General features: G+C 46.0%; 1 protein-coding gene across 2 annotated transcripts in view; it reads left to right on the top strand.

Moving 5' to 3' along the window:
* RNF213 (ring finger protein 213) overlaps positions 1 to 26,575 on the top strand; it is a 2,329,248-nt gene that overhangs the window by 1,610,025 nt on the left and 692,648 nt on the right. Inside the window, exons 36-38 of one of the 2 annotated variants that reach the window (XM_085617427.1) lie at positions 13,528 to 13,667; positions 19,473 to 19,624; positions 20,126 to 20,344. In XM_085617427.1, coding sequence (XP_085473553.1) covers positions 13,528 to 13,667; positions 19,473 to 19,624; positions 20,126 to 20,344 — 511 coding nt within the window. Of the gene's footprint in view, positions 1 to 13,527; positions 13,668 to 19,469; positions 19,625 to 20,125; positions 20,345 to 26,575 lie in introns of both variants that reach the window. The other variant, XM_085617426.1, reaches the window with a different exon arrangement.

Genomic DNA, 26,575 nt, shown 5'->3' with positions numbered 1-26,575 from the left:
GGGTGCTAAGATGGAAAAACTGTACACAAACGGACCATCTCTCGGTGGGTCGTTTTGTGCATCAAAATTTGTTATTCGTTGGCGAAAAAGGACCCTCCTGTTGGGCTGCGCGCCCATTCTACTCGGGCCGCGGCGGCTACTACTGCTTTGGGACGGGGTGTCCCTTTGCAGGACATCTGTCAGGCGGCAACGTGGGCTTCGCTACACACGTTTGCCAGGCATTATTGCCTTGACAGCCAAGTCCGGAGGGATGGCTTCTTTGGCCGTTCTGTCCTCCAGGACTTTCTGGTGTGATCTTGGTTCGCAGACCCACCACCGGGGATGGTATTGCTTGGGTATCTATTCTAAGGTGAGGAATCTAACTAATGTGTTTCTTTCAGATGAACAAGTTACTTACCTTCGGTAACGATGTATCTGTAAGAAACATTAGTTAGTTAGATTCCTCACCGACCCACCCATCCTCCCCGTTCTGCGAACTGACATCTAGGGTTAAGGCTATCCCTTTCAGGGCCCTAGACTTTTTTGGCACCAGTGTCGGTATCTTGCATGGCTCTGCGTTCCTGGCGCGGAAGGCTATGTACAAGAACTGACGTCAGCGCGCGAGGGCGGCGTCATTCCGGCGCACGACGCCGACGACGGACGCGGAGCTGCAGACGACGCCTAGCGACGCGCAAGGGGTATTGCTGACGAAAAATCTTCCGGATCCAGTCTGACGCCTGGGGATATTCTAAGGGGAGGAATCTATCTAACTAATGTTTCTTACAGATACATCGTTACCGAAGGTAAGTAACTTGTTCGACGCATCCGGTAAAAGGGTTCCGTCACAGGTGGCACATTTTTGGCGTATTGACAACTCACAAGCTTTATTAGCGCGGTATGACAGGGCTCACTACGATGAGCTTGAAAAGCTCATGCCGCATCTTTTTAGAACAATATAAGACTGAGGCAAATGATCTCATACAAGAGGGAAAGTTAATCACAAATACCTGTATTAAATGTGCTCTGGATGCAGCAGAAACAGCATCCCGCACAATTAATACAAGTGTGTTACTACGCAGACATGAGTGGTTATGCATATCTGGTTTTAGGCAAGAGGTATAGTCTACCACCCACAATCAACCCCTGGATCAGGAACACTTGTTTGGACCTACTGTTGACACATCTTTAGAAAAGATGAAAAAGGACACAGAAACAGTGGAATCTATGGAGGCTCTACAATCAACAAATAGTAGAGGTTCCTTTCGTCGCTCCTCTTATAGGGGGCGCCTCCAAAACAATTGGCACAGAAAATATCTCTTTCACTTATAAAATCCTACTGAAACTTCCCCTAACAGAGGATATTTTAGAGGGACTTGCAGAGGCAAGAACAATAGAGGGAGAGGACGTATTTCTAACACCCGCAACTCCCCCACCACAAAACAGTGACTTCCCTCCACTCCCCCAGACCACTCCACTCAGGTCGGGGAAGACTATCACAGTTCCTACCTGTCTGGAATTCCATCACCACAGACAGGTGGGTATGAAAAATTATCCAGTATGCTTACAGCCTCCAGTGTCCACAGAACATCTCACGCTTCTCAAGCAGGAGGTTCTCTCTCTCTTGCATAAGCATGCAATAGAACCGGTTCCCCTACATCAGCAAGGTACAAGGATTTACTCCCTTAATATCCTCATTCCAACAAAGGACGGCACTCTCAAGCCAATATTAGACCTCAAACCGTCAAAAACCTGTACATACAATCCAACCACTTCCGCATGGTCACGCTACAGCAGGTTCTCCCGCTGCTTCAACAAGGCGACTTCCTTGCAACTCTAGATCTCAAGGACGCCTACTTCCACATTCCTATTCATCCTGCTCACAGGAAATACCTATGGTTAGTAGTGGACGGACAACATTACCAGTTCAAAGTCCTTCCATTCGGGGTCACAACAGCACCCAGCGTCTTCACAAAATGTCTCACGGTGGTAGCAGCCACTTAGGAAGACAACACATTCATGTGTTTCCTTACCTAGACGACTGGCTCATAAAAGCCAAATCACGCAACGATTGTGTACAACAAACACACAACACAATCCAGCTGCTGCACAACTTAGGATTCACAATAAACCTCACCAGGTCACATCTCCAACCGTCCCACACCCAACAGAATCTATGTGCAACAATAGATACTTCCAAAGCCCTTGCATACCCCAATCCAGCCAGGATAGCCAGTATGAAAGACCTCATAACAAAATTTCAACTGCAACACTCACTATCAGCTCGAGTGTTCATGCAGCTAATAGGGATGATGGCCTCATGTATCTTAATTGTCACTTAAGCAAGACTCCAGATGCGTCCATTACAACAATGTCTAGCACAATAATGGAACCAAGCTCAAGGATAACTTACAGATCTGGAGTTGGTGGACAGCCGCACATATCGCTCACTGCAATGGTGGAGCACACAAAATCTTTCCAAAGGGCGGCCGTTCTTAAACCCGGTTCCACAAATAGGGCTAACAGCGGACGTATCGTTCACCGGCTCGGGAGCTCATCTCTTAAACCAAACCATTCAGGGTATGTGGACCCCTCAACAAAAACTCCTCCACATCAATCACCTGGAGTTACTGGCCATAGTTCTCGCCCTAAAGTCATTTCAGAAACATCTCCTACGCAAAACTGTCCCCGTCCGGACGGACAACATGACAGCAATGTACTATATAAAAAAACAGGGGGGGGGGGGACACACTCTAAACAGCTTTCACGCCTAGCACAAAGTATTTGGAGATGGGCCATTTCTCAAAAGATAAATCTCTTAGCAGAGCATCTACCTGGAATACACGATCAAATTGCAGATCTGCTCAGTTGTCAACAACAGCAGATTCACGAATGGAAACTTCATCCGCAGGTTCTTCATCCGTTTTTCAAATGTGGGGCCACCCAGACATAGATCTGTTTGCCACACGTTTAAACACAAAATGCCAAAACTTCGCCTCCAGGTATCCACACCCATTGTCCAAAGGCAATGCGATATGGATGAACTGGTCAGGCAGATTTGCGTACGCTTTTCCGCCTCTCACGCTCATTCTATTACTGGTGCGCAAGCTCAAACAACAGTATCTCACAATGATCCTAGTTGCCCCAACATGGGCCTCACAACCATGGTTCACAATACTGCTGGAACTCTCAGTAGTTCCACACCAAAAGTTGCACCTTTTCCCAAAGCTTCTCACACAGAGATAAGACATCCAGAACTAGCTCAACTGAACCTAGTGATCTGGCTCCTGAAGTCTTAGAATTTGGTTACCTTAATCTCCTACCAGACTGCATGAACGTCATTAAGGAAGCTAGACGTCCTACCACTAGAGCATGCTGTGCAGCTAAATGGAAAAGGCTTGTAGTTTACTGCAAGAACAACACAATCAATCCACTAGATGTTCCAACTCAAAACATTATCTGTTATCTACTGCATCTACAAAGTTGTAATCTGGCATACACATCCATATGATTACTTTTTGCTGCTATAGCAGCTTACTTACAAAACAGACAACACTTGTCATTGTTTAGGGTACCTCCCATCAAAGCATTTATGGAAGGCCTGAAAAGGATAATTCGTCCCAGAATTCCACCCTCTCCAGTATGGAATCTAAACATGGTCCCCCATTTGAACCTTTACATAAATGTTAGTTACAGTTCCTCACATGGAAAGTAGCTTTCCTTGTGGCCATCACATCTCTCAGAAGAGTGAGTGAACTCCAGGCATTAACCATACAAGAACCATTTTTGCAAATACATCACAACAAAGTGGTTCTTAGGACAAACCCTAAATTCTTACCTAAAATAGTTTCGCCTTTTCACCTTAACCAGTCTGTTGAGCTCCCAGTCTTTTTTCCTCAACCAGACTCAGTAGCAGAACGGGCACTGCATACGCTTGACGTCAAAAGAGCTATTCTTTACTCCATTAAAAGGACAAAAACTTTCAGGAAAACTAAACAACTTTTTGTATCTTTCTCACCACCACATAAGGGCAATCCTATATCAAAAGCTGGAATTGTCAGGTGGATAGTTAAATGCATCCAAATATGCAAAAAGCAAAGCATACATTATCCATTCCCTCTAGAGCGCATTCCACACGCAAACTAGGGGCACCCATGGCATTCTTAGGAAATATCCCCATGGATGACATTTGCAAAGCTGCAACGTGGTCTACACCGCACACTTTCACAAAACACTACTGTGTAGATGTGCAGGCAACACAACAGCCTAGTGTGGGCCAGGCTGAACTAAGAACACTTTTTCAAATTACTGCAGCACATACAGGTAGCCATCGCTAACGGGGTAACTGCTCTATAGTCTATGCAAAAGTATGTGATCTACAGCTCATATGCCTCGTACGGAAAATGCTACTTACTAGTATGCATCTGTTTTTGGCATGTAGAGCTGTAGATCTGCATACGCCCACCCGCCTCTCCGGACACCTATGTGTGTTGCAGTACTATCTTACTTAGATACATTACACATGGACATCTTTTTTATTTCTAACTAACTCCATCATCACCCTTTATGTCGAAGAACAACCCGGAAATAGAGTTGATGCCCAAGCGCACTACTAACCAAAGGAGGAGTCACCTATCTTGTGACTACAAAGACTTCTACAATAACAAAGTGCAAACACCCGAGCCCAACACCAGATGGCGATCTATGCAAAAGTATGCGGATCTACCGCTATACATGCCAAGAACAGATGCATATTGGTAAGTAGCATTTTCCTTACCATGCATGTGACACAACACATGCCATAACAACACGGTCATTACAACGACTGCGTTTTTACATCGCATGCCATTACAACGCAAGTCGAAACGACAACTTACTGTAGGGGTCACAAGGTGTTAAATTTAAAATCCAACACCTTCCCTAATGTTGCACAGACTGGAGTTGGAATAGTAAATTATACTATTCCAAAATCCAGCGCCCCCCTTCAGCAAGTCGTTGTTCTGACTTGCGTTGTAATGGCATGCGATGTAACGTGGCATATTCCACAAAGTTGAGTGTCATCGAGTGGAATGTCGCTAAGTGGCATAGAGTGAGTAAACTGTTGTAGAGTACAGTGGAGGAGAGTGGCGTAGAGAGAAGTGTTGTACGGTGAGTGTTGTAGAGTGGACCGTCATAGACTGGTAGAGAGGAGTAGTGTTGTAGAGTGTCATAGAGTGGACTACAGTGTCTTAGAGTGGCATAGAAGGGACTAGAGTGTCGTAGACTGAAGCAGAATGTTGTAGAGTGTGTAGGGTTGCTTAGAGTGCAGTAGAGTGAAGGAGTGCAGAGGGGCGTTGAGTGGAGTTGCATATCTTAGAGTAGAGTAGAGTGGAGTGACTTGCCGTGCAGTAGAGTGGAGTCGCTTGTCATTGAGTGGTGTGCCGTAGAGTGTTTGAGAGTGGAGAAGCGAACAGTGGAGTTGCATGTCATAAAATGTCTTCGAGTGGAGAAGTTTGGAGTGGAGTGTCCTGGAGTGGCGTGTTCTAGAGTGGATTGGCGTTTTATAGAGTAGAGTGGCGTCTAATAGAGTTTATTCGAGTGGCATGTAATAGAGTAGAGGAGCATAGAGTGCTGTAGAGTGTTGCAGAGTTGAGTGGTGCATCGTCTAGTGAATTGGAGTAGTGTGTCATAGAGTGGAGATGATGAGGTATCATTTATAATCTCAGTATTGTCCTTGAAGAAGAAATACAGCTGTATTCCTTTCCAACAGTCAGCAGAGTCTCTATGGTTGTTGGTGTTATTTAGTAGTACTGGGCTGTGTCTATAGCCCATTTTGTTAATAACCAATCACATCATGCTTTACATCTTAAATGTATTTCTTATCTACTCTTCTATTGTGTTGTATGCCATGTTGTCAGAAATGTGTTTTTCAATGGGCTTTACACTCCTTGATAAACATCATTGCTGCAGACTATGTTTGTAAGAAATTTGCTTTTTGGTTGATTGGGGTGTGAGCCCTGGTCAAGCAGCCACTACAATCCTTGTCAGGGTGAAGCATGAGCCAGCCCTAAATAAACATGTGCTCAACCCTCTGGTAGCTTTGTACCAAGCAGCCAGGCGTAACCTAGAGGCAATGTGTAAAATATTTGTGCAACACTTCGAATAATAATAAAGTTAAAACACCACACATAAAAGATTACACACATATTCAGATAAATAGAACTTTTTTATTAAAGAAAATAATACCAAACCAACAACAATCCAATCAGTAGACTCGTAGATATTCAGTTATGAAGATTTTTCGTGAAAAAGCTCCTAAAAGCACAAAGCGCTTTGTGGATATAAAATTGTGCTGGACTGGGATAAAATCATAAATTTAGGGTGACCGTGATGGAGTGCGGGCCGGCTACCAAGACCCAGTCAGGCCCGCTGAACAAAGTACCTTAAATCCTGGTTTGCGAAGTGTTGGGAGGATCCGCATGGAAGATGCGTTGCGCAGCTAAAGCGATGCATCGTTGCCGAAGTGCAGCGAGCCGTGGTTCTGTGTCATCATCGAGGATCTTGTCGGCGAGGGAGTGCAATGCAAATTTCGGCAATGAGGATGTGGTGCGCAGTCGGGGCAGATGCGTCAGTTCAGAGGTGCTGCATAGCGGAGTCCTTCATTATTGTCGAGGCTGCCGTCGAAGAGGGATGCAAGGTCCTGTGCAGAGGATGTGTAGCTCAGCAGCCGTTCCGAAGAGGGGGGTGAAGGTGATGCAGGTCCATGCGACTGATCCAATCAACACATCAGCCGTGATGCGTCAGTTCTGCTTGGGGTTGTGCCATGCAGCAGATGTGATTATGGTTCCCCATGTTCCACAGAGGCTGACAAGCACATAATGCACAACTTCCAAGGGTCCAGCACTGGGTTGGCACCACTTGGCAGTAAAGACTCACAGATGGCAGATTCCAGGTGCTGAGTTGTTGGAAGCCTGTCGTTGAGGCTTCAGCTAACTAGCCCTTGGAGTCACTCTGGGTTTCTTGGTTCTGGAGATGCAGGTCCAACCCTTCTTACCCAGGTAAGTGAGCAGCAGTTCAGCAGGGTGACAGTCTTTTCTGCAGCACATCAGTCCTCCTTCCAGGCAGAGTATCCACAGGTCCAGAAGTGTACTGAAGAGTTAGTGTCTGGGGTTCAATATTTATACCAGATGCCGCCTTTGAAGTGCGAGAAGCACCTAGAGGCAGGCCTTTGAAGTGCACGGCTGCCCTGCCTTCCTGGCCATGACTCCAGACTAACTACACTCCTTTTGTGGCTTTCACAAAGGTACCTCTTACCACCAACCAATCCAACCTACACAAGGAACCCAGTAGTTTTTCCGTCGAGGCCATGATGCCCACAGCCCCAGTGGTTAAGGTCACTGGATCACCCAGTCCACTACCCCCCCTTGAAAAAGTCACACATCTTTGGAGATGGTTCTACCTTGTGTAGAACTCAGGACTCCTCTATTCCTTTCTGCTGATACCACTTTTGCCCAGAATTCTCATGAAAATCAGGACCAAACCGCCCAAGTCATCTTAGTGTCTCCAGATTGGGCATTGAGTGTATGGTATCCAGATTGCCTGGGCTTGAGTTTCTGTCCTGCGATTATGCTGCCCCTCCAGCAGAACTGCTGTCAGAGCAGCAGAGCAGGGTTCTGAACCTGGGCCTTTGCACTCTCCACCTTCATTCTTGGAAATTGAGTGGCAGCAGCTGACCACATCCGACCTTCCTTTGTAGATGGTGGATGTTATCTTGGTAGCTAAGTGTCCCTCAACGAAAACTGTTACACCTGTTGTTGGGACAAATTTGTGGGTTGGCGGACCTTTTTTTGTTGTTGGAAGCTAAGCCTTCATTGATTAAATCTCCAGTTAATCGTTTTTTAAATGGGTTGCATCATTTGTGTCCTCCCTTGCCCTTTGTCATGCCACACTGGGACCTTAATTTGGTCCTTAAATTCCTGATGTACACTTCTTTATACAGCTTCACTGCTGCCTCTTGGGGCTTCTCACCTTCAAAACAGTGTTCCTTGCCACCATTATATCAGACTAGCGTGTGAGCAAGCTTCAACCTCTCTGTCTCAACCTGACATACATGGATGGCTAATCAGTTGGTAGGGAATAAGAAGGATACGTGATCCAGTCGCCTTCCAATTAATAGTTCTATATCAAAAAAGAGTGGATCACTTGAACCTGTTGTCCAGGGTTTGGTGGTTATCCGGCCGTTCCTTAAAAAACCCTCATTCACGTTTTTAGGTGGATTGTCTGGCGGTATATCTTGGTTCTCCGCCTCGATAACGTGATTGCATCATCATCGGGTTTAGTGTTGTGCTACCTCCACCTGGAGGAAAACCACTGGATATTACAGTAGCGATCAGAGATCAAAAATGGACAGAGTGCTCATGTGTCGTGAAACAGTGGAAGTTAAAAAGGGATGTTTTCTCATGCTACCTGGACTTTAGTCTTTATTGTTGTCTGGTGCGTGGAAAAAGAATAAAAAATAGGGGAGATTGTACAGCAAGGGCAGTTAATGTGTCCGCTGTACAGTCAGTCCAATAGGTGGGTCGACATGTTTCAGCTCTTTACGTGCCCAGAAGGGTCAGGTGAGCTTTCATCAGGACCAGGGGGTGTTGTCTTAAAGAAGGATGTTGTCCACTTTAAGGGTGAGGAGTTCGGAATATTTATCACTGATCTCCTAGTAAAAGGTTTAGTACCTATGGTGAAAAAAAGGACGAATAACAAATGATCTGTTGGTAAAAATATAATTTCTTTAACAACTGATTCTTTCTTAGAGATTCTTTAAAAAGAGGGGGTTTCTACCCAGAGTACATGACGAGAAACAAGCAACATGGCAATTCTTTATATACAGTAAGAGCTGCAAGTTGAGTTCGAACACGCCACTGGTTACATAGCAAGTATAGATGGCAAATCTTTGCAATGATATCTGTATGTGATGTCTAATGGTTCAGCTGAGGGCATTTCAGAGGAGTTATTCTGGTTAATAAAGGAATATACTTTTCTACGAAAAGTTATACGTAAGGTTATCTCAGAGATTTATTTTGAGTCCTAAACGTAAAACATAAATATCCATGTGATCTTTGTGTTGAGGATCATTGTACAATGTGTTGCAAATTACGGGCTGTATGGAGTGCTGTGTTACGGAGAAATACTCTGGTGGTTACAAAACAGCAGTGATGACTATGATTTGTCATGTGTACAGATGATAATCACTGGGAAGGGTCTATTGTCCATAAATATTGTAAACTCCATGACCACTGATAATGTACCACTTACGTCGATTTTTAACAGAAAATATGGCGGCATACTCGAGCGTGTTCATTCATACATTCACTAGATCTGTAAACACACGTTTCTCTCGATATAAAAAGCACCCGTTGTAGGGCTTCTGAGACCTCAACAGTGCTTCTGTTATATTGCATAATTGTTGTTTAGGCAGTACTTCGAGGCTCAATTAAGAACACAGAGAAAGGCGACACACAGCACGCGCAAGTTATATAAACAGTCATTGCTTGGGTGGCCTTCGTACCTTAAAAGCTCCGATTTCGGGCTTCTTAGGAAGAATGGCAGCGTAGTCAGGCTGTGAGGGGAGGTCGGAGGAGAGGGGGGAGAACAAAGTGAGATTTAAAAAATAACCAAAGAAGTCTTGAATTAACGTTACGTGTCTCCGTCTCCAGGGTTTTCTCCATACCGGGAGTTCCGCTCTGCACGACTTGTGCTGACGCTGTCTTCCTGCTTGATGGAGATTGCCCGGACTCGAACGTTTTTATGCAGTTAGGAGTGAAAAAAGACTATTGATTAGGGCAGCAGTATACAGGGCTGTCGGTTTTCACAGTCTTTATCTGACATACACCACCTTCTTCCAAGAAAAGCTGGTACTGCAGACACTGGCCTCTTTCTTGCCTAAAGTTGTGATGCCGTTCCATGTCTGTCAGAACATATCCTTGCCAGCGTTCTATGCTCAACCTACCGGAAAGGAGAAGGGACTCCATAGCTTGGACTCCACAAGATTGCTGTGCGTTTACATAGATTGCCCCAAAGAAAACCGCATGGACGATCAGCTCTTTGTGGGGTTCTCTTTGTGAAAAAAAGCCAATGCTGTGTAGAGGACAAACATCTCCCAGTGGATCGTACTATGCTGTGCTTAAGATCTGGTACGCCGTGGCTAAAAATCAGCCATCTGGAAGTATTGCATGCTCATTCTACCCGGGCAAAAGCTTCTACCCCTGCTTTGACACAAGAAGTCTCTGTCCTGGACATTTCCCAGGCAGCTACATGGGCGTACCTCCATATGTTGATGAAGCACTTTTGTCAGGACAGTCAGGCTTGCAGAGAGGGGCATTTTTGCCACTCGGTCCTGCAGGGCTATCTGGTTTGAGTCCATTCACATACTCCTCTCCAAATAGATACTGCATTGGTATCTATTCAGAAGGTGACGAATCTGCGGCTAGAAGTCTCTATAAGAAGAAAAACGTTACTTACCTTCAGTAACACTCTTTCTGTTGGAGACTATCCAGCCACAGATTCATCATCGACCCTCTAATCCTCTCCATTCTGTCATTAGACTCTATCCATTAATAAGATCCCATGTCTAGGATTCTGCACACTGTTCTCACCAATTTGTTTTTGGGGTTCCCTATCTGGGGTGTGCGGACACTTTCGAAAGCAACTGAGATCAGTGTGCAAGAGAGACTTATACTGTCTCCAAATGTCATTTCTAGAGAGGAACCGCGAGTGGTGCGTAGCCACATGGCGCCACCGACTAGCGCACAGAGATACTGCTGAAGAATTTCTGAATCCAGTCTGAGGCTTGGGCAATCTTCAAAAGTTGGTGAATTTTCAAAAGGTGTGGAATCTGCAGCTAGATTCAGTCTGCACCAGAAAGAGTGTTACCAAAGGTAAGTAACTTGTTCTTTAGGGCAGTTTCTGAAGTTGCTTACATTATGCTTTGGTTATGGACCATTGCGCTTAGTAATAAAGAGTGAAAGTGTGTTTATTAGTGCAATTGTTCCAAATAATATGTATCAATTGGACACATTTTTTTTTTTAAACTTTAACTGACATTTATAATACATGGGATTCTGCAATCCTTGTGTAAACGCCCGTCTCTAGTTTCTTTATATATGCCAGTTTATGATTCATATAGTCGACGATTATAATGAAAAGACGTCAGAAGTCAACTGTAATAAGTTAGTACAGAAGAGTTCCAGCGCCACAATGCCTGCTGACAAGAACCAGCAGCCAAGGTAAAAGGAAGGTCAGGTCATGGAGGAGCTGTTTAAAGCAACACAAATAAAACACTGTTTTTCTTTGTTCCGGTCTATTTTTCTAGCTTGCAGTGAGAAGCAGAAAGAACATGTTTATTTTTTGCACTCCTTAGATTATTATAGAAAAGTTCAAATCCTTCTGCATGTTCCAACACATTCCGAACCAGTGAGTGCAGCCTTTAAAAAAAAAAAAAGTAGAAATTGGATTGCACTGTTTCTAATATATTTTTTCAGTAAATTTCTAACAGGTTTTTGTTGTTTCATTTTGCACTAGAGGTTCTGTTTTTAATCAACATGCTCTCTTTTACATGAAAGAGCTACACACCAAAGTTTTAAGTGGTTTGTGGGAAAGGTGATGCTATTCCTCTATATGGTTAAGGAACTCCTCGGTGACTTGCAATATCCTTATAATGTAAAGCAGAGGGTGCTTTATCCGTTATATAATGATTTACTTGTAGTGTCACTTTCATTCGTAACCAGCCAAAATCTAAACCGTTCATGAAGGATTTCACTGTGACTCATATTCAGTAGTGACTCAATGAAATGTCATCAAACTAATATCACACTTGACCAGTCATTATTCCACTGGTAATTTAACATGTATGTGGTCAATTACAACACGTTTCTATGTTTGTTTTGTCCTTTTGACAAGTAGGCCCAACCCCCTGCAGCACAAATCCTTTGACTGCCAGTTTACACTACCACATTATGGATCAGGGAAGGGTATTGTCTGCAGTTAAGGTAATATTTGTGTCCATATGATAATGCTGTTCAAACTTGGATTTAGAATTCATTAATACAAAGCCTTTATTATTAGGGTGAGCGTTCAGAGGAAATGTAAGCTCGAACTGCACTACTGACTTCCAGTGTAAAATGGGTATATACTTTACAAAGTTCAACAAAATGGAGCAGTATACAATGCTCCCAGAACCCTGTCTAGTTAGATACAAATATCTGCATGACCTTGAAAGCGAGATGGATGATCCTTTGCTTTCAAATTAAAATGTTCACAAAAGAAATGCAACTAGGGGAAAAAAAATGTTTAGCTAAACTACTATGAAATTGTAGATAACATTTCTTTGAAGATTCACTTAGTAAAATGTGTTGATGCATGCTAGTATATCTAAATGTTTTCAAAATGGAGAATCAGTGCGAAAACAAAATATTGGGAAACATGAAAATAAATAAGCATTGGCAATACCAGTAGGTCTGATATTATTGGTCAGCCTTTTGGTTTTGTCAATCCGTGTCTCGTTTTGATATGTTTTTCATAAAACTTTGTGGGAGCTGCCAGGCCCTCACCATTATAACAAACATTGGCTAAAAGCAATAATATTTTTTGGTCTCTAAAAGCACACATTACCACTGTAGTCCCTGGCAATGAAGAAAACTACTTGTGTGCTGATGTGCTCCTTGTGAAAGAGTGGAAGCCAGTGGATAGATGGAGTGAGATAGAATTTTTAAACAAACAAAATATCTTGATTATCTCCAGACCTGATTAGGTGCCCAATTCTTAAGGATTGTCACAAAATTGCACCAATGGCATATGTCCTTGCATTAGTGCAGATTTACGGCTTTCATGAATTCACAAGAATTTACAGAAGTAGGCCAGGAAGTGGTACTCCCAAAAATATTTGGGAACTTCCTTTTAGCATGAACAAACATGAAGGCGTAGATTTGCTCTTGCAAAAATCTGTTGAGCTTTTACAAGTTCACTTTCCCACCAAACAATTTTTTCAGAGCCATGAAAGAAGCTTTACTTCTGCCATTGTCAGGAGTACATTTCCAATATTTCTTAGCATGGGAATTTTTTTTTTGAAGAGCTGGTGAAAACCACTACAACACGCAATTTAGTAGGTTTTCACCGGCTCAAAATGGCATTCCAACCCTGGAAATATTGTTTAACACTACCTCCAGCCCCAGTATGCAGATTTGTGGAAAGGTGGCAAAATAAGGGAATTGCCAGTAATGAAACTCTACTATAGTATGAGCCCTGGCATAATCTGAAGGGCTAATATCAGAGCTTTTATATAATGAGTAATGAGATTGCTGCCATAATTTGTCGCTGCATTACGTGGCACCAAAGGGTCAAGTGGATGTTTTAACAGGATAAATAGATTTATGAAGCAACCTTTCCCATGGACAAGTAGATATTTTATTAAATTGTACATCCCTGGCTCTGAGAGATAAGTTGATATTATGAAAAGCACAAGTGTAGTTGGCTTTTATCCCATATGTGTGTGTGTGAGATATTTGTTTCCATGTATTGCAGCTCTCAGGATGGAACAATCCTGGTGCAGAATTATATGAAGGTTCCGGATAGCGTGAACAATACTCTGCCTTTCAGCTGGAGGATCAAAGACTATTTGGAGGAGCTCTATTCCCAGGCTCAGTTCATCAGAGTTGGAGAAGGTAAATGAAAACGATTTCCAACATATTTTGTTTTAAATATTAAGATGAATTGCCCCAAAAAACTTGAATCTGCTTTACCAAAGGAACAGGTAGAGCTCAGGATTCAATACTGGAAACCTCTTGACACAGAGTACTTACTGTATTGTCATGAAGAATAACAGCATCTCTTAGATAAACAAATGATATGCCAAAGGCACCAGAAGTGCAAGTCTATGTCATAAACAAAAACAAGCTTGAGGACATGGTTCCACACACATACATCTCCCCCCCCACACACATCAACCCCCCCCCCCCCCACACACACACACACCAGACAACGTGGGATGCTCCTCCCCCAGACAAGGAGTCCAAAGTGCTTGAGACATCAGGCAAAAGGATTGCAGCGCAAGCAGCAAACATCTGGCGCATTGCCAACACACAGGCACTCCTGGGCCGTTATGATCGTTCTCACTACGACACACTAGAATCACTACTCCAACATTTGCCAGATGAATACAAAGAGGCAGCGGAGCTCCTCATCAGAGAGGGACAACTCCTTACCAATGCATCCATCAAGTGCGCCCTAGATGCTGCCGACACAGCGGCAAGGGCATTCAACACAAGCGTCCTGTTGAGACGACACGCATGGTTGAGAATCTCAGGCTACAAGCCGGAGATTCAGAACAACATCTTAAATCAACCAGTCAACCCCGACTACCTATTCGGCCCTGAAGTTGACACTACCCTCGAGAAAATTAAGAAAGACACTGACACTGCGAAATCAATGGGGGCTCTGCAGACGCAGCAGTTTCGTAGTGGCTCCTTTCGTCGCCCCGGGAATAGAGGAGCAGCTAGAGGCCAGGGGTCACAGCAGCAATACACTAAAGGGGGCACACAAAGTACCTACGATAAAACCAACAGAGGTGGATATCGTGGCTCCAGCACCAAGGGCAGAGGACGTGGTTACGGCAACACCAGGTCCTCACCCAAAAACAAACAGTGACGCCCTCTCCCTTCCCCCCGACCACATAACACCTGTCGGGGGGAGACTCCAGCGGTTCCTGTCCACGTGGAAAACCATCACCACAGACAGGTGGGTCAGGGACATTATCCAGCACGGTTACTGCCTCGAATTAACCTCCACTCCACCCAACATACCACCAAAGCACCGTCCTATGTCCGTAGAGCACTTGGCATTATTGCAGCAGGAAGTGCTAAGTATGCTGCAAAAAGGTACAATAGAGGTCGTGCCCACCGACCAGCAGGGGACAGGGGTGTACTCTCTGTACTTCTTAATCCCAAAAAAGGACGGGTCGCTCAGACCTATACTAGACCTGAGACCCCTCAACCGATACATTCTCTCAGAGCATTTCCATATGCTCACCCTACAGCAGGTTCTCCCGCTGCTCAGCCAGGGAGACTTCCTAGCCACACTAGACCTCAAAGATGCGTATTTCCACATAACCATACACCCATCACACAGGAAATATCTCAGGTTCACTATTCAGGAACATCACTATCAATTCAAAGTTCTTCCCTTCGGAGTGACAACAGCACCCAGGGTTTTCACCAAGTGCCTAGCTACGGTGGCTGCACATCTACGGAGACAACACATTCACGTCTACCCTTACCTGGACGACTGGCTTGTTCAGGCAAAGTCATCCCAGCAATGTGCCAGCCACATGTCCCTCACCATTCACCTTCTTCATAGTCTGGGATTCTCACTAAATTACCCAAAATCACATCTCCAACCCGCACACGTACGACAGTACCTGGGCGCGACCATAAACACTCTGGCACCCACAGCTCAGCCAAATTTAGTGAGGATCAACAGCATGCAACTGCTGATCTCAAAGTTCAAACCTCAACACTCCCTTCCTGCGTGAGTGTTCATGCAGTTGATAGGCATGATGGCCTCCTGCATTTTCATAGTCCCGCACGCGAGGCTACATATGCGCCCGCTTCAGGAGTGCTTAGCACGTCAATGGAATCAGGCTCACGGGCAATTAAAAGACCTGGGGCCTCATGTAGGTAGCCCAATACCGGTTGGTAACGGCCGATTTTCGGTAATTATACCGTTACCGACCGGTATTTAGGCTTTTGATATGTAGGGGGACCATTTCTGTATTCGGTAATTTACCGAATCGGTAAAATTACCGAATCGGTAATTTTACCGATTCGGTAAATACCGAATACAGAAATGAGATGTAGGGGGAGTGTGTGGTGGGTGTGGGGATTCGTTATTTACCACCAACTGAAAGTTGGTGGTAAATGACGAATGACTCAGTAAATGCATTTTTTGGCCCTTAGATGTGTGCAATGTGGCAGACACACATGCCCTCAGGGCATGTATGTGTGCCACATGTGCACACATGCAGGAATCAGGGGTGCAACAGGGTGTCAATGTGACACCCTGCCACCCTTGATTGAGCTCCCCCCCTTACCGATTCGGTATTTACCGATTCGGTAATGGTAACTGGCTTCCCATTGATTCCTATGGGCCTCCTGGCCCATAGGAATCAATGAGATACAGGTTACCATTACCGAATCGGTAAATACCGATTCTAAAATACCGACACTTACCGAATCGGTATTTTTTTACCTACATTACATTTACCGATTCATAAATACCGAATCGGTAAAATTCGGTATTTATGAAGTGGTAAATGTAATTTACCTACATAAGGCCCCTAGTGTTGGTGAGCGGTCGGGCATACTACTCTCTGCATTGGTGGAATCCACAAAACCTTTGCAAGGGCCGACCGTTCCAAGAGCCTGTTCCACAAATAATACTGACAGCGGACGCCTCTCTCCAAGGTTGGGGAGCTCATGTACTCTCTTTCACAGTGCAGGGACTATGGTCGACACAACAAAAGAAGATGCACATCAACGTGCTGGAACTGATGGCAATCTTCCTAGCCATGAAGGCATTCAAAGTACACTTGTGCAACAAGGTTGTGTTGATCCGAACGGACAACATGACTGCCATGTACTACATACAAAAGCAGGGAGGAACACACTCTCCACAGTTGTCTCATCTGGCTCAGAGCATGTGGAAGTGGTCCATTCAGAGGAACATATTCCTCATGGCGGAACACCTCCCCGGCAAGGACAACCAGATGGCGGATCTGCTCAGCAGACACAGCCACCAGATGCACGAGTGGGCGCTACACCCATCAGTACTCCAACTGTACTTCCAACAGTGGGGTCATCCAGAGATAGACCTATTCGCCACAAACGAAAACGCAAAATGCCAAAGCTTTGCCGCCAGGTTCCCACATCCTCAGTCACAGGGCAATGCGATATGGATGAACTGGTCCGGCAGATTTGCGTACGCTTTTCCCCCAGCGCCATTAATACCGCAAGTGGCACGCAAACTGCGACAACACTCTCTGACACTCATCCTAGTTGCTCCCACATGGGCGCGCCAACCATGGTACACCACGTTCTAGAACTTTCCGTGGTGCCGCATCAGAGGCTGCGGATCAAACCTGCACTTTTAACGCAGAACCATGGCGAAATTCAGCACCCAGATCCGCAACAGCTGAACCTGGCAATATGGCTCCTGAAGTCTTAAAGTTTGGCTACCTAAACCTGCCACCTGACTGTATGGATATCATCAAGGAGGCCAGAAGACCCACTACCAGAGCTTGCTATGCGGCTAAATGGAAGAGGTTTGTCATTTATTGTAACAACAATGGCATTAACCCGCTGGACGCATCCATTCAAAACATGATCTTTTACCTCTTACACCTATACCGATGCAATCTGGCATACACCTCAATACGTATCCATTTGACCGCAATAGCAGCCTATCTCCAGAACAGGCAACACCTCTCTTTATTCAGAGTGCCTGCCATCAAAGCCTTCTTGGAGGGACTCAAACGAGTAATTCCCCCAAGACACCCACCAGCACCGGTGTGGAACCTCAATTTGGTCCTCACCAGACTGATGGGTCCACCCTTCGAACCTCTTCATTCATGTGAGATTCAATTCCTCACCTGGAAAGTAGCCTTCCTAGTGGCAATCACTTCGTTAAGAAGAGTTAGTGAACTCCAGGCACTAACCATTCAAGAGCCATTCATACAGGTTCACACAAACAGGGTTGTACTACGTACCAACCCCAAATTCATGCCCAAGGTGATATCGCAGTTCCACATGAATCAAACTATTGAACTGCCTGTTTTCTTTCAAAATCCACAAAATGTCGCAGAGAGAATGCTCCATACACTAGATGTAAAGAGAGCCCTCATGTACTATATAGACAGAACTAAGGTCTTTAGGAAGACAAAACAACTTTTCGTTGCATTTTCTCCACAACACAAGGGCAACGCCATTTCCAAAGCGGGTATAGCTAGATGGATTGTTAAATGTATTCAAATTTGCTATCACAAAGCTAAACGCACATTAACGATTCCCCCACGAGCCCACTCAACACGAAAGTTAGGGGCGTCCATGGCTTTCCTGGGAAACATTCCTTTACAGGAAATATGTAGAGCAGCCACATGGTCCACTATACATACATTTACCAAACACTACTGTGTAGATGTACACTCAAAACAGCAGGCAGCTGTAGGACAGGCTGTTCTCAAAACTCTTTTTCAGACTGCTGCAGCTGGCACGGGTAGCCGCCGCTAATAGGAGGTACTGCTATGTATTCTATGCACAGATGTGAATTCAGCAGCCCACATGCCTCGAACTGAATATGCTACTTACCAGTATGCATCTGTTCTTGGCATGTAGGGCTGCTGACATTCATATCGCCCACCCTCCTCCCCGGCACCTGTAGCAGCTGCAAGTCTCAGAATTACTGTATAGCATGGTCATCACTTACTGCATCTACTCCATCACTGCCACAATGGCGAAAAACAATCTAAGGATGGAGAGGATGCCCATGCGCACTGTGGTCTAGGGGAGGAGTCACCTATCTCGTGATACTTCGAAGACTCTTCCAGGACAACAACGTGCAAACATCCGGACCCAACACTAGGCAGCGATCTATGCACAGATATGAATGTCAGCAGCCCTACATGCCAAGAACAGATGCATACTGGTAAGTAGCATATTCAATCTGATAGAGACATCTAGCGCAGATTCCTTAACTTAGAGGTGGGGCACGGCTTGGCAATTTGTTGGGCCCGTGCTCGCAGCAAGTACTCTGTGAGCTCCCTTCAGTCCCTCCGGGTACTGGGTGCTCGTTCAATGATTTTGTTCTTTTTTTACACACTGTTCCTATCCTATCGCAGTTTTTAGCATGGCTCTGTGTTGTGGCGTGGAAATGTTTCCTGTTGAAAACTGACGTCACTACGCCGGGAGGGGCTTATATGGCTCCATTGACATCACTTCCGTGGACGACGTCAGGACGGAGCCGGGCGACGCCGCCTCCCAGCTTGCAGAGCTATTGCTGGGGAAAAAAGATTTTCTGGATCCAGTCTGACGCCTGGGGAGATATTCTAAGTTAGGGAATCTGTGGCTAGACTGTGTCTCTACCAAATATATTGTTGCCGAAGGTAAGTAACTCTTCCATCATTTACACACTAGATGAATTCTTTAGCACTCACCCTATTTTACAATAGTGCTTGCATATTTTTCAGCATTAATTTAAAGTAATGTCTTTATCATTTTGATGTTTTTGTACCCAATGAGATCTGGAAGGAGGTGAATGGGAGCCACACACCCTCTTAAAGCCTAGTCTGTTGACTAAGATTGTATTCCTATGCGTTTGTGTGTGGGGGGCTGGGGAGCCCATATTTGGACAGAGAAAACATTACTTTCAGATTTTAATCAAAATTATTCATTCATAACCCATCCTTTTACCTCTAGCAGGCACAGAGAAGTTTGTGGATATCTTCATCCAAACTCCGTTGGGGAAATTTATTTCGACACTGAGCGAAAGTGACAATGAAGAGCTGTTCCTGCGATATGTTAGAGATTTTCTCTTGCTGAGCATGAGTATTTCTTCTCTCGATGAGTTACAGGTAGTTATTTAAAAGTATTTAAATGTTCATCCAAGCATGAAGCACCTCTTCCAAGTGAGAGAAGTATAGCTGTGCTTAGGCAGTCCAGCTTTAGACTGTGCAAGTGGGTCAGACAAGCTACACTGTCTGTCTGCAAATGTCAAACTAAATGTGGGTGAGATTAATCTGTAATGTAGTAGAGGATTGAAGCTGCTGTAATTGCTAGAAGCACTGTAAGTATTACAGTGTCTCTGTTGGGGTTGCATTTTTGAGTAGCCATCTGATGAGTTTCCAAAATGACATACATTTATTGACTTATAACTATCGATTAATGTTGGGGAGTTAGTTCCTGAAGAGAGATCTTCTAAGACATGGGCACAGACAATTTGTGGGGAGTGTTAAGTGGGTTTAAGTTTTCAATGCATTTTGATACACGTTTCAAGAGGTTTTTATGCAAACAGTTACACAGATCAGTAAACATGTCCTAACTCACATACTGTTTCCATTCTCTGAACCCTTCAGTATCTGCAGATGGCCTTGTTATCCTGCATTGATGAAATTAAAAGATTGTGTGCAGTAAAGGAGAATTTGGTGAATTGCCTACCATGGGTCCACATTGCCTACCACCAGTTCATGCACAGACTCCACAACTTCTCCCGCATCCTTGCAGTGAATCCGCGTGTTGTTGAGTCACTAACTATGAGAATTGAGGAAGTGGAAGCAGGATCAAGTCATCGGATGGTAAGGCATTTTCAGCATGACAGCTTCTGTGTGCAACACATCTGGGTTTATCTGCTTTACAGCTAATCCACAGAGGATAGTTACCAGTTTGAAAGCTGCCACTGCTGGTTTTCACATCATAACTAAACATACGAGATATTGTAGTGAGTATGTTGGCTGTACCAGATAAAAAGCCATCAAGCAGGTCTGTAATAAGACCAGAAACTTTGAAATTAATATTCTCATTATTTGGCTTTCACTGATTTTCTAAATATATTTATATCTTTTTTCTAGACAAATATTCTCATACATCCCAGTGTTTCATATCATATAGTACAGTGGTTCTTAACCTTTTGAATTCTGTGGACCCCCACTTAATCATTACAGAAACCCGGGGACTGCCACTGAATCATTATAGGAATCTGAGGACCCCCTTTAAGTCAATAGTGGAAGCCGGAAACCCCTGCATAAGCATTTTCGACGATGTGGCCCACAAAACAATACTCAAAATATACAAAAACAAACATTTATCAAACAAATACATAAATGTTGAAATCTTTTATTTAATTCACAAACAAATATAAACAAACATCAGGATTTTAATGGGAAGGTTGTAGCTTTTCTAAATTTAATGTAGGCCACTTATCGTCCAAACGGTATTCTGTTTGATTCACTTGCAATGCTACTATGGACTAATCTGAGGAATTAACCTAATTGTTATCCTCCATTTTCAAAGTCCTTCACATTTACAGAGTGTTTTACATTTTTTAACTTATACATTTTGTTTTATATTTATATACATTTTGTTAATTAATGCGTGTTCGAGGCATGTGCGTTGTAAATACACATGCTTAGCATAAGTCTGCCATCTATTGTTGAGCTCGGTTGATTACAAGTTGTTTTTGTTCCAAGACGTTTTCTTCAAATCATGAGGCTGTGTGACTCCTCATGGGAATACAGCGCATGGTCATCAAAGCCATCTTCAAATTGTTTTTTTCCACCAACGGGTTCACATATAGTATTTTTCACTCCGGTTCGAGTCTCCTTCAGTCCCTCTTCGTTCAGGTATATATATATCTGATGATATTGTTTCGATTGGTATAATATACATCTCATACTAGATTTCGTAGCAGGTTTTCGACTCTTCTCTTTGGCCTATGGGCTATGACCGTCCGGCAACATTTCTCCATTTTGAACAAGATCGAGAATGACCTGCTAATGGAATGTACTCCATTTCTGTCCGAAGTGCCACTCCAAATCCACTCACACTGACTAACATCTCAATTGCGACCTATGTCTCTCGCCCGCACATAGAGAGGACACCTGTGAGGCCTGTAAGTCTTTTCGGTCTAAAAAGACTCTTCAAGATCAAAGGGCTGGATGTTAAGAAATGCTACGCAAGCAAATGGACGATGTCCCCGACATCTTCAGCTGACAAGAGGAGGAGGAAGAGGCTTCAGCGACACTAGAGAATCCCTTTCCATACATGACACCAATTCCGAGTCTCAATCACAAGAGGACTCAGCCACTCTTCAGCCAGCCCAAAAACAACATACCGTGAGTACTGTTCGAGGCATGTGGGCTGCTGAATTCATATCTGTGCATAGATCGCCGCCTAGTGTTGGGTCCGGATGTTTGCACGTTGTTGTCCTGGAAGAGTCTTCGAAGTATCCTTGGATAGGTGACTCCTCCCCTGGACTACAGTGCGCATGGGCATCCTCTCCATCCTCAGATTGTTTTTTTCCGCCATTGGGTTCGGATGTGCTATCTTAGCTCAAGTTAGGAAAATATTTTTTCGAGGCCAAAAGGCCTTTAGTTTGCGTCGGTACTGTTTATCGATCGGGTTTCGATACAATCCTGTTAGTTTACTAACTTTCAGCACCGACTTTTTTCGCATTTACCTGTCCATCGACTACTTCGACGATGGAATCGAGGACGCCATTCAAAAGGTGTCCGGTATGCAATGCGAAGTACCCACACATCGACGTCCATCCGGTGTGCAACAAATGCCTTTCGCCGGACCACGACGAATCGACATGCATGGCCTGTGCCCGGTTCCGTTCCAAGAAGACTCTGCGGAATCGACGAGCGGCGAGACTCGAGGCGCAGCACGCGGCACCGGCCCCAACAGACATCTTCGACGAGGCCGAAGACGTCGAGGAATTAGAAGTCTTGCCCTCCAGTCCCGTTTCCGAACACGAACCCGGATCGGACGAGGTAGACGAGTCACTCTTCCACAGAGGTGAAGACGACACCGAGGTAGGAGACGACGAGGAGGCCTTAGGGGCCGAAGAGAGTAGCTCCAATGATGAACAAGGCCTACCTGTTCAAACCGTTGAAACACCAGTGCCACAGCCTATGGCTCCGGTCGAGGGATCGCCTTCGGGCCTTACCCGAGACCCATCCCGCAGTTCTTCGGCCCCGCCCTCGGGCCCGGCCTCGGACGTTCAGCGGCAGCCATTACTACATAAACAGGCTGGTTTCCCTACCCCGAAACCGAAAGCTGCTCCGGTTCCACCGAAACCGAAACTGAAAGTGGCGCTGGCCGGATCCAGGCCTTCGACGCCAGCGCACCGCGTCGGCACCGACCGCACCAAGAGGGACTTCGGTGCCGAACTTCAAGCGGGCGACGTTGGAGTCGACAAACGGAAAAAAGCCATCGGCACCGACAAACCTGTTCGGCTACCGGCACCAATGACACCAAGGGCCGTACCGCCTGCTGTGTCTCGCATCGCTCCCTCGACGACACCTAAGCCTCAGGTATCGAAGACTTCGACGGTGCTCTCTGCACCTCGACTCGATGAACCGCCGGCGCCGAAAAAATCCACGGCCGCCTCTACGAGCCTGGCCGGTGCCAAAGCCTCGAAGGCGCCCCAAGTACGACCTGGTGCGACGCAAGGCAGCAAAACCACAGCTGTCCTCCAGGACACGTCGGGTTCCGGTTCGATCGGAGCTCCAGCAGCCCCTTCGGTGCCGGCCAACATTACCTTCGGCTTGCCTCCGTCGACAATCCCAAAAATGTTCCAACTCAGGACACGGGTCACCCAACCTACGGTCACACCTGCTGAGACGTCTCCGGCACGTATCATCGACGCCGACACTGGCAGGATGATTCTCCACGACCGAAGGATAACTTCGGAGCCGCCTTTGGACCCTTTCAGGATCCCACTAAAAAGGAAGTTGCCTGCAGAATCGGAACCTCTCCTTTATGAACCCTTCCATTCACCCTACCAGGATCCACACCGGTTCTCCCCCACACGCTCCGATACGGATGCATTGGAGGACTACATGGATGACCAAGTCCCCTACCATGTAGACACGGACCCTGATGACCAGCAGGACCCTGATCAAACTTGGGGCGACCCCTGCAGACCCCAGTGCACCTCTCGATGCACAGGACCAACAACTCTATGGGGCAAAAACCTCTCCTACGGAGGATACTGCGGCGTTCAACGCTCTTATTGAACGTGCTGCGACTAACCATGGGGTACAGCTTCACTCTGATACCATCGAAGATGACTTTCTAATGGACACCTTTGCATCCTCAGAAAGACATGTAAAGACTCTGCCAATGTTGAAGGGGGTCCTCAAACCAGCCAAGGACATTTTCAAAGAACCCACCAGGGCACGAGTGATAAACCCCAGGATTGATAAAAAATACAGATCAGCACCTGGGGATCCTACTTACATCAGAGGACAATTACCACTCGACTCCATCGTCGTAGCGAATGCACGCAAGAGGGCACACTCGCAAACGACAGGTGACGCTCCTCCCCCGGACAAAGAGTCCAAGGTGTTAGAAACCTCTGGCAAGCGAGTTGCCGCCCAAGCTGCCAACATATGGCGCATAGCCAACACTCAAGCGCTCCTTGCTCGCTATGATAGAGCGCACTATGACACACTGGAGCAAATATTCCAACATCTCCCTGACCAGTTCAAGGAAGGCGCAGAAATGCTCATCAGAGAAGGACAGCTACTAACGAACGCTTCCATCAAATGCGCACTAGATGCTGCAGACACGGCTGCCAGAGCCATAAACACAAGCGTCATGCTGCGCCGACATGCCTGGCTGCGGATCTCAGGATTCAAGCCTGAGGTACAAAACAATATACTGAACCAGCCCGTCAACCCCGACTATTTATTCGGGCCAGAGGTTGACACCACCCTCAAAGATAAAAAAGGACACGGACACTGCAAAGTCCATGGGCGCCCTACAAACTCAGTCCTTTCGGAGCGGCTCCTTTCGTCGCCCCGGAAACAAGGGAGCAGGTAGAGGACAGGGGTCACAACAAACATATAACAAAGGCAATACACAGACCACCTATGATAAAAACACCCGAGGTGGATATCGTGGCTCCAGCACAAAGGGCAGAGGACGCGGCTACGGCAACACCAGGTCCTCCCCCAAGAACAAGCAGTGACGCCCTCTCCCTTCCTCCCGACCACATAACACCTGTCGGGGGAAGGCTACAAAGGTTCCTGTCCACGTGGAATTCCATCACCACGGACAGGTGGGTCAAAGATATTGTAAAATACGGTTACTGTCTGGAGTTAACCTCCACTCCACCCACAATACCACCAAGAAGCCGTCCTATGTCCTCAGAGCACTTAACGCTCTTACAGCAAGAAGTGCAAAGTATGCTTCTAAAAGGCGCTATAGAGGTCGTACCCATCCACGAGCAGGGTGCGGGAGTGTACTCCCTCTACTTCTTAATTCCAAAAAAGGACGGGTCGCTCAGACCTATATTAGACCTGAGACCCCTGAACCAGTACATTCTTTCAGAGCACTTTCACATGCTCACTCTACAGCAAGTCCTTCCGCTTCTCAAGCAGGGAGACTTCCTAGCCACACTGGACCTCAAGGATGCGTACTTTCACATACCCATCCACCCCTCACACAAAAAATACCTCAGATTCACTGTTCAGGGGCAGCACTATCAGTTCAAAGTCCTTCCCTTCGGCGTGACAACAGCGCCCAGGGTTTTCACGAAGTGCCTAGCTACGGTGGCAGCACATCTACGGAGGCAGCATATACACGTCTACCCCTACCTAGACGACTGGCTCGTTCAAGCGAAGTCAGCCCAGCAATGTGCAAGCCACATGTCCCGCACCATTCACCTTCTTCACAGTCTGGGGTTCTCACTAAATTATCCAAAGTCCCATCTCCAGCCCGCACACGTACAACAGTACCTAGGTGCGACTATAGACACTCTGGCGGCCACAGCTCAGCCAAATTTAGTGAGGATCAACAGCATACAACTGCTGATCTCCAAGTTCAAACCCAATCACTCACTTCCAGCGCGAGTGTTTATGCAGTTGATAGGCATGATGGCCTCCTGCATCTTCATAGTCCCGCACGCGAGATTACATATGCGCCCACTTCAGGAGTGCCTAGCACGTCAGTGGAATCAGGCTCAAGGACAGTTAAAGGACCTAGTGTTGGTGAGCGGTCGGGCATACAACTCTCTGCATTGGTGGAATCCACAAAACCTTTGCAAGGGCCGACCATTCCAAGAGCCTGTCCCACAGATAGTACTGACAGCGGACGCGTCTCTCCAGGGATGGGGAGCTCATGTACTCCACTACACAGTGCAAGGACTATGGACAACACAACAAAAGAAGTTGCACATCAACCTTCTGGAATTGATGGCAATCTTCCTAGCCATGAAGGCATTCAAAGTACATCTATGCAACAAGGTCGTGTTGATCCGGACGGACAACATGACCGCAATGTACTACATACAGAAACAGGGAGGAACACACTCTCCACAGTTGTCTCATCTGGCTCAGAGCATGTGGAAGTGGGCCATTCAAAGGAACATGTTCCTCATGGCGGAACACCTCCCTGGCAAGGACAACCAGATGGCGGATCTGCTCAGCAGACACAGCCACCAGATGCACGAGTGGGAGTTACACCCATCAGTACTCCAACCGTACTTCCAGCAGTGGGGTCATCCGGAGATAGACCTATTCGCGACAAGCGAAAACGCAAAATGCCAAAGCTTCGCCGCCAGATTCCCACATCCGCAGTCGCAGGGCAATGCGATATGGATGAACTGGTCCGGCAGATTTGCGTACGCTTTTCCCCCAGCGCCATTGATACCGCTAGTGGCCCGCAAACTCCGACAACACTCCCTGACACTCGTCCTAGTTGCTCCCACGTGGGCACGCCAGCCGTGGTACACCACCTTCCTCGAACTTTCCGTGGTGCCGCATCAAAGGCTGCGGATCAAACCCGCGCATTTGACGCAG

This window comes from Triturus cristatus, chromosome 7, assembly GCF_964204655.1.
Source record: "Triturus cristatus chromosome 7, aTriCri1.1, whole genome shotgun sequence".
Lineage (NCBI taxonomy): Eukaryota > Metazoa > Chordata > Amphibia > Caudata > Salamandridae > Triturus > Triturus cristatus.
This window is presented reverse-complemented; position numbering and strand designations above follow the sequence as displayed.